The sequence below is a fragment of the Trematomus bernacchii genome, unplaced genomic scaffold, assembly GCF_902827165.1.
Source record: "Trematomus bernacchii unplaced genomic scaffold, fTreBer1.1, whole genome shotgun sequence".
Lineage (NCBI taxonomy): Eukaryota > Metazoa > Chordata > Actinopteri > Perciformes > Nototheniidae > Trematomus > Trematomus bernacchii.
The window spans coordinates 5364442-5373899 of NW_022987531.1; the positions used below are offsets into that span (position 1 = coordinate 5364442).

At 45.9% G+C, this 9458-nt stretch overlaps 1 protein-coding gene across 1 annotated transcript in view; it reads right to left on the bottom strand.

The window, feature by feature from the left end:
* Positions 1–4708, bottom strand: part of bcl11aa (BAF chromatin remodeling complex subunit BCL11A a) — a 47952-nt gene extending 43244 nt beyond the window's left edge. The window contains 3 exon segments of the mRNA XM_034122472.1: positions 1–177; positions 179–321; positions 4356–4708. The exon segment at positions 1–177 is cut by the window's left edge and continues 139 nt beyond it. Of these exon segments, the coding sequence (XP_033978363.1) occupies positions 1–177; positions 179–321; positions 4356–4410 (375 nt within the window). The 5' untranslated portion in view covers positions 4411–4708.
* Between the last annotated feature and the right edge of the window lie 4750 nt (positions 4709–9458).

The following is a 9458-nucleotide window of genomic DNA, read 5'->3' on the forward strand; positions in this document are numbered from 1 at the left end:
GGCCAGGCCGGGGGAGGGCGAGGGGGGCTTGTCCAGCCCCCGACCCACGGGGAGGCAGGGCGGTCCGTGGCATCGCTTCCTCTTGTGCTCGATGAAGAGCAGGATGTCTGCCAGGGGGAAGGTGGCTTGGCACTGGCCGCAGGTCAGCAGGTCCTGCTCCAGAGAGGGGTGGGGGGGGGGGGCCGTGACCCAGGCGGGACAACCGGCCCACGCCAGAGCCCAGCGGGGGGTGCCCGTTGGCGCTGCTGCTCTCTGAGTGCACGGAGCTGCGTTCCGACAGCTCCTCCGACAAGGCGACGGCCGCGGAGAGGGGCTCGGCTGCTGGGGGGGGGGGGGGGGGTGCACAGGAGGGAGAGGAAGAAGAAGAGAGGGTGAGGGAATTAGAAGGTGCTCCCAGAAAAAAGGAGCAAACACAACTTATATTTTCCTCTCTTGTAATTTACACTGATACCATCATGTGTGTGAATCAATGACAAGAGAGAAAGCACGACATAAATACAAAACAAAGAGAAAAGGTGCGGGGGGACAAGCACAGAAGAAAAGGAAGAGGAGGGGGGGGTGGGGGTAATTAGAACTCCTATTCCCAGCTAGAAGCAGCAACCACAACTTTGTCTTTGATGAAATGAAGGATACATTTAGATTTGATCTTCTGGCTCTTCTGAGCGACCTTTATATAGATCAGTGTTTAGGCCTTTTGGCAAGTCTGATAAAGTAACCCGAATCAAAGAAATGTGTTGGGGATGCACGTCTGTGCCTTTGTGGCCAGTTCCTTTGATTGCAATAAAAAAATAAGTAACCCATCTCTGTTACATTTGGAATTTTGAAGCATTACAAGCTGTAGTGATAGTTACAAAGCATTTGTTTTAGGAGATCAGGTCGGAAGTTTCGCATTTGTTTTGGTCTTGGTTTTTGGTTAGTAAAATTGAGGGTACAAAAAGTACCCTCAATTTTGAGTCTGATGATATTAAAACTGTTTATTTGATTTGAAAAATAATAATCTTCTTTCTCTCTCTTTGTAATTTACATTGATACGATCATTTGTGTGAATAAATGACAAGAGGAGAGCACATAGAACATGTCACATAGAGGATCACAAAGCCATGTGGTACAGAGGAAAGGTGCCTTGTAATGAGAGAAATGCATGTGATGCAGGGGAAATGATTACAATGCAAGCTGATCCGGCTCACACATCAGAGGAATAAACGGTGGGAAATAGTATCCTGGGTAGTTGCAAAGCTCAAATCAGATTCCTCAAAGATAACAATTTCATAGCCAATGACAGAGGGAGTTCACAAATGATGGTTAAACACAGCATTCCCCCAAAAAGCTAAATATGAGGATGAGTGTAGCCTTGTTTGTACAGGTTTTGATCCTGTAATCAGCAGGAGGGTAACTGTCACACAAACATTTAACATATGGGAAAGAGTGTGTGTCTCCATTGCACGAGCCTGACTTTGATACAGCGGGAAATCACCCCAAAATGAGCCGCTCAACCCGATCTGAGGCAGGATTAACTCCTCACGACTTTCTTTAAGAATCCTTTTGTGAAGCCCAGGCCGTCCTGCAGTGGAGGGAGAGGCCGCTGAATGAGAGGAGAGGAATGGCAGGACGTAATTCACTGTCTCCTCTTTTTTTTTTTAAGGGAGAATCTTCCAGTCCAAGGTGAAGAAGCGAGACTCTGAGCTAGCCGAGCTAATGCATGTTGACCTTCTTTCCTCAGCCTGGCAATTTCACATTTTAATGAACCTAAAACCACTGAGAGTCAAAAAATAGATTTTAATTTTCACTGTCTGGGTGATTGGGACAGATTGTGTCTGATAAAAGGGACAGGGTTCCTGTGCATGAGTGTGTGTGTGTGTGTGTGTGTGGGAATGTGTGTGTGTGGACTGCATGCCCTGAAGGAAATATCATTTAAACGATTTTTCTTTTTTTGGTTAAAAACGCGATTTTGACTGGGACATGCAGATGACATGATCAATTCCCAGCTTGCACCACCGCTAAGCCCCCCTCCACCCCTATCAACACCCTCCCTCCTCCCCACCCGTGTCTCCTCTTTGATTTAACTTCAGGTCAGCACTACGCAAGTTACACAACAGCTCCCCGGGGGGGGGGGGGGGCATTGCATTCACGGGATAAAACAACAACAACAAAATGCATAAGCCCCTCACCTCTTCAGTTTTAAAGAAAATCGTTTAGTTGGATTTAATTGTGGTGGAAGGTGACGTAAAAAAGATGATGTCTAAATATAAAGCAGGTATCTATGTAAAGAGTTTAATTTGAATAAAACACTCTTTAATTACTTATTTGTATCTATTTTCAAGGGAACTGCAATGGGTCAAATGTATACTTGAGGAAAGAGGAGAAAAAGTTCCTTTACGATTTGAAAATATATCAAAACAAGCGTAACAGGAGAAAACATATATATTTTTAAAATAGTGTAAATGCACTATCAACTACAATTCATTTTACTTTATATGTAGGTTGTATGATGAATCTATACAAAATCTATTAGATCAATTATTTGTAATCATATTCCCATTTTGGCAAGAAATGGATCATATTTAATTTGGAGAAGAAAGTCAGCCTTGTTACATTTGACTACTTAAATTCAGACTGCTCACGCATTAGAAAGAAAACGGTGGAAAACATGCAAAATAACCTGGATAGAAATATATAATTGTTAGAAATATTGATAATTATAATACACGCGCTAAATAATCATTAATGGGGGGTTTATCAGAGCGACAGGCCAGACTCTGTGCTCCATATCTAACAAAGTGAAGCTGAATGAAATGTGTGTAAGGTGTAAAAGCCGAGGTCTGCATGCACACACACTGTAGCTGCATGCAGATGGAAGCCTGCATGTATGTAAAAATGCAATGCACAAAAAAAGCAGAGAAAATTGGTTCGAGGGGATGAAGCGGAAATGCAGATTTGGAGATGGAGGGGGGGACCTCCTCCCTCCCTCCATCCCTCCATCCCTCTCTCTCTCCCTCCTTCCTCATGTCTTGTATACCATCCCTCTATTCTAAAGAGATCGCCAAATAGTAGCCCGTGCAGTGAAACTGATCGGGCTCAAGTTCAGCGCTGGATTTTTATGATCGCGCTCTGCCTCCTAGCGACGGCACGCGGCCATGGTGACTGGCGCTGTCACCCAGCCGGGGCCACACACACTCACACACACATACATACACTCACTGTTTTCCTCCCGAAGTCAACATACTGAAACATAATCAAGCACCGATGCGTAAAAGATCCCTAAATATTTTCTTGTTTTTTTGTTTGCGAGACACTTTGGAGAGCCGCTAAAAACGCTGCAAAGTGTGCACAGTGCGGCACATGGTGCGGTGATAAGTGCCACGAAATGCTCCAAACACACTGATCTGCTCACTCGTCAACTATCACACTTTCTGCGTCCAGTAAAGTCGACAAATAAAGCTTTGGTGATGAATTAACGCCACGCGTAAAGAGGGACACTGCCGAGTAAAGTGTTGCAATTTCGTCGCTTTTCACTACTCTGCAGCTGCAACACAGCAATAAGCTCATATAGATCTTACCTTAACTGCACATTAAACTTTATATTATTAAATTGAAACTGTTTTGGTCCAAATGTGGCTTTATGAAAAAAGTATTTAAAAAACAAAAGGACTTTTCTTGTTTCTTTTGCGAAACTGCAGCTTCTCTTTTAGAAGAAAGCTTCTCATGTAAACCAACATCAATAAACAGCCTTTGCATGCTATGCATTAGGAGTTTTTTAAGTGTGTAAAAAATAAATCGATTCGGGTTGTGGAGCTCCTGAAAGAGGAAGGCAGTTGTAAACAGTCGGACACGAGATGTTTCCCCTCGATCCAAATATCCACCTCCAAGTAGTTTTTTTTTTTTTTTGAAAGAATCCAAAAATAGACCGACAGAGAGCAGATGAGAGTCCCTCAGAGCTGCCACACAGCGATATTCCGGGGACGATCTCTCCACGAAGCTCCGCGGAGAGGACGCGCTCTGCTCCCGGTAAAAGCCCTGCGCGTTCCACTGACCGGAGCGACCGGGAGGGCAACCGGAGCAGCAGCGAGTGCATTTACCAGCCTATGGATGCACGTTCTCTCCGTGTAACAGAGAGGCAGTGACTGCTGTATACCGACACACCAAACTTTTTTCTCTCTTTTTGAGATCTCCGAGCGGCTTTTACGCACGGAGGTGCCGCACTTTCTCTCCACACTGTTAAGTCCAGTTGGTCCGAGCGGTCCGTCCGGAGTCCACAAGCTCCTGCTCCCTTGACCCCCCATACACTCCTCTTTGCTGAATGAAATGAAAGGGGTAGTCAAAAGTGACATTTTTCTTTCGTTTTCATCTCTACTTACGCGAAAAATCCCGTTTGCTTAAGTGCTGGGGTTTGCCTTGCTTGCGGCGAGACATGGTGGCTGGCGGCGGCGTTCAGCGCGGATCACATCGGGGAGAGCCGGGGTGTGAGAAGAGACTCCAGCGGGGCAGAGAATGTCTTCATCCAACGCCTTTGACATCCACAAAGGAAGGTAGGGGGGGGAAACAATTAGAAATAAATTAGTAATAACACAAAGATGGCACGGAGGCGAAGATGGATCGCGGGATCGCCGTCATGGCTTTTTTGAGAAAGGAGAGCAGGAGGAAAAAAAGAGAGAGTGAGAGAGAGGTAGATGAAGAGAGAGAGAGAAGGGGAGAGAGATGGAAAAAATGGCAAAAGCCCCCCCCCCTCCACCCCTCCCCTCAACCCCCCCTCACCCCCCCTTCTGAGCCGTGCAAGTTCAAGTGCACGGACGTGACGTCCCCGGCGAACTTGAACGTCAGGCGATGGACGGACACCCGACATACAAAAACATGGGCAGGGCCGAAGCACCCGGGTGGGAGTGGGAGTGGGAGGAGGGACGCGCAATAACAACACCAATGGACGGTCATTAGAGAGCGCGCGAGGGGGGGAGAGAGAGAGAGAGAGAGAGAGAGAGAGAGAGAGAGAGAGAGAGAGAGAGAGAGAGAGAGAGAGAGAGAGAGAGAGAGAGAGAGAGGGTGGGGGGGAGGAAGGGAGGGAGGGAGGGGGGCTGGACATGAGAAATAGACCCAGTGGAAGCCAATGGACACAGAGATCAGGGGGGCCGGACAAGAGTCTCTTGGAGGGGAGGGAGGAGTGTGTGAGAGTGTGTGAGAGAGAGAGGCAGAGATGTCTAATGAAAGCAATATGCAGAGAGAGAGAGAGAGAGCGAGAGAGAGAGGTGGACGCAAAACAGGGCAGGGGAAGCCGCGGACAGGAGCTCGCGCAGGGGGCGGAGATGCTGCCGCTGCCGCGCGGCGGAGGAGCGCGTGTGAAACAAAGTCTGTCGCATTTTTTGTGGTGGCTGTGCAAAAAAAAGGGAAAACCGCGCAATGACGGCCAAAAAGCTCACCTGCATTGCAAGGAAGCATCCCCCCCCCTCCTCCCATGCGTGCGTGTGTTTCCGCGTGCACAAGAAGGGTATGATAGAGGGAGAGAGGTGTTGAGATGACAAGGAGCGCGGCAAAGTCTCCGGCTGCGGAGAACAGGACGAACAGGACGAACAGGAGAAGACACAGGCTATAACCTGGTTTCATATGCATAAACACAGATTATAATCACATCCCAGCAACACAAAGAAAACATGTTATATTTATTATAAGTAGTATTCATAATAGTATAAATCTGGATCTGCAGTCCTTTTTCTAGTTTCTTAAAGTGCAGATTTATAATTATTTATTAGGTATTTCCAGGAGCTATAGCCTACTATATCCAAGAATAGTGATTCATTTTTTACATTCATGATAACTTCAACTGAACAAAAATGTCTATAAATGGATTTATCTTGGCACTAAAAGATTTGCATCATTGAGGTGTTTTTGACAACCTAAAGAAAAGTGTATTTTTGTATTCTAAGGAAGGAGTGTATTGGCTAATAGCTCTTCTACCATCATATGTGTGAGATGTGTCTGTATTAAGGAGGGGGGGGGTTAGAGGGGGCACTATAGGGTCCGAAGCCCCTCCGTCTGTCTCTATCTGTCTGTTGAAATCCACACTGCAGCCCCGTGCAAGACCGTGGGAGTGCGCGCGGGCACATAAGCGCCCCGTGTAATAAGTTTCAGATGTGCCTCAGGTTCGAGCCGCATACGGTACAGGGGAGGGTGTTTTGGTGGTGGAGGTGGAGGGAGGGTGTGGAGAGGAGGAGAAGGAGGAGGTAGAAGAAGAAGGAAAAAAAGGAAGAAGAGGAGGGGGAAGAGATTGTAAATACTCTTGTAATAAAGGGGGTTTTGGTAATATAAGACGAGGGGCTTTAAACAGCGAAAGCGCAATCGACGCGATCCGGGTTTTTAGAGCGGAGAAGAAGTGAGGAAACACGGGGACGAAGATATATCTGAAGAGGATGGAAGAGGAGGAGAAGGCGGGAGAGAGATTCACCCTGACAGCGGAACCGGCAGCAGCGGCGGCTCGCGGAGAAAGGAGCTTCTGCAGCGGCGGCGACTTCAGCGGTGCTTCGGAGACCTGGAGCTACGCGCACTGACCGAAGAGGACGCGCACTTAATACCAAGGGGCTGGAGGGGGGGGTGGTGGTGGGAGCCAAGACAGGAGGAGGAGGAGGAGGAGGGAGGTGATGGGAGTGAAACATATAGAAAAAAAAAGGAGAGAGAGAGAGAAAGCCGGAGGAGTGGAGGAGGAGGTTCAACGTCAAGGGGAAAAATGCATGACCAGTGAGTGAAATATTTTACAGGTTGGAACTCGCTGCGTGGCTTATTAGACGGACCTGTGTGTGTGTGTGTGTGTGTGTGTGTGTGTGTGTGTGTGTGTGTGTGTGTGTGTGTGTGTGTGTGTGTGTGTGTGTGTGTGTGTGTGTGTGTGTGTGTGTGTGTGTGTGTGTGTGTGTGTGTGTATGTGTGTGTGTGTGTGTGTGTGTGTGTGTGTGTGTCCTTCATTTGATAATAGTCATTTAATCTCAACAAAACAGTAAAGTAGGAAGTTAATGGCCATAAACGTGTGCTCTTAAATACTTTACTCGATTATTAAGCCGATTTAAAATGCTTTTGCAAATAAAGTCGTGGGTTAATTATCTTTATAGTTTTTTTATAGAAATCTATGTATGTGTTCACCTATTTAGTCTATATAAGAGAGGAACACTTTTTAAAATCAGAATTGTTGTAATATCTCCGAGGCACTGCGTGGAGAATTGATTTTGAATGTGATAAATATGTTCAAAGTGGATCAAAAAGGCTCAGACGTTGCGTGGAAATTAGTTGTTTTACATTATCTCTCTGTATTTGCGTAATTTGGGCACTTTTCATATTGTGTGATTATATATTTCACTATTAGGATTGTGTTTATTCTGATTTCCAAATGCACAGTTTTGAATCAGGTGGTGTTTTTCATCTTGGGTTCACCTTCAATTCCCCAAATACCTTAAAAAACGAAGTGATCAGGCAGTTATGGACAGGTTTCATCTTTTTCAAAATAACCTGTGTCCACAAGGATTAAAAACGGGTTACGGATGCCTACATAACCCATAATGTGTCTGGAAACCGTATAGACAACAGCTACAGTTCCTGGTTGTTGCTTTTGAGTATTTTGAAGGAGCGTAATGTGTGATAAACGGGAAGATTTTGAGCTTTCTTTCCCGGGCATCGGGTGTCCTGGGTGGCCTGTTGCTGTGAGAGAGGCGACAGGCGGCCACCGCGCCCACTGAACCTGATCCAGTAACTCTAGAAGCCTTTACAGGCGTAGGGACACGGCTATAGGTGTTCGGAGCTGCGGCAGGAGTTAGAAAACATCCGAGGTTTTATCACTTTATTGATATTTATGATCAGCTTTTAAGACTCATAAGCTTTTGGCAGTATATGCTAAACTGACTTGATGTGGCTTGTGTCTGCATCCTTTACGTTCATAAAAGCCTTTACGCACAGACAAGGTGATTGCTTTCTAAACATAAGGTGTTAAAACGAGCCTTGAAACTCACGCAAACATGTTCTCCTGTGTTTAATAGAGACTATGCCATCTTCAATTAGTACCCACACTTAAAGGGGCCCTTCGCCCCCCCCCCAACCCACACACTTCCGAGAGCACTAACCTTGACCTCTTCCTACACCTCGCCAAATCTCCATCTGTTGGAAACAAAGAGCGTTTCTTTTTCTCTCTTCCTCCAATCACCACCTATTTTCCTTTCACTTTACTGACACACACACACACACACACACACACACACACACACACACACACACACACACACACACACACTCCAAGTAATCGATCAAAGCCCGTAGAGCTGGAGTCTCTATATGTAAATGGCAGCGTGTCGCAGGTTCCGTCATGCATCAGTCATGCATCATGCATGCACGGAAGTAGAATGTTCTATTGTTTGTTGATATATATGCACATGTATCTCACCGATTAAGAATTATTTCTTAAATTTTAAAGAGTTCTAAGCAGAAATCACCACCACAGGCCAAATTCAGGTGCGTGTAAAGATAAAAAAAAAAAGGTGATATATATTTTCTGCGCGAGATATAGGCCACGCTCTGCCGTCCCCAACTTTATTCCTGCGATTCAGCACTTTTTTATGCGCTTGTTAACGCAGCTGCAACTTTCACCAGCCTATATATCCACACTGAGTGAATGGACAGTACTTTGATGATACAATTCGGGAGGTATGGGGGGGGGGGGGTCGGCTTTGTAAGGAGCGCGAAAAAGAGAGGACATGGCATCAGACCGAAAAGGTGGACACATGCGCGCCTTCCCTGCACGCACCACGGCTCCGGGGAAATTGAGTGACTGGGGGCGCATTTCAATATATGGAAATTACCGGGGGGGCTGAGATAAATCAGATCCCTCCACACACACACCCACCTCACCCCTCCTGCGTTCTCCTCTTATACCTTCACACCTCTCCTGCCGATGCTTGGTTTAGCTTTTGTCATAATTTCCCAAGCCGCGCGTAAGAGGAGCGAACTGTAAACTGACATTACCGGCGTCCTATGCACAGAAGTGTGTGTAGAATGTGTACAGAATTAAAGGGCTACATCAAATGAATCCATGCTGTGGTGCATTGGCCTAACAGTCATGCTTTTTTATATTTAAAGGCTCTTATCTGCAGTCAAAGTGAACATGAACCGACGGAAATCAACTCCAAAATCCGGGCATTTACAATCATCTCGCATCAGTGGGTTATATTAATAGGCATAACACGCTTTAAATTGTTTTAAGTGCTTTTTACACCGCTGAGCATAATTGAACCAACGTTTATATTATTTGTATGCAGTTTGAGTAAATCTTTAATGGGGTTCAACGTTGCCACAAAAGGTATTAGGCCTTTATACTGGACCTGTTTATTCTGATACCTGTTTACAAGTTATTTCTAAAGGAGAGGTTAATCATTCCCGATGAAAATCACAAGAAATTATATTTGTGACCAGTTCCTCTGTGATAAAAAGACACTTTCTAG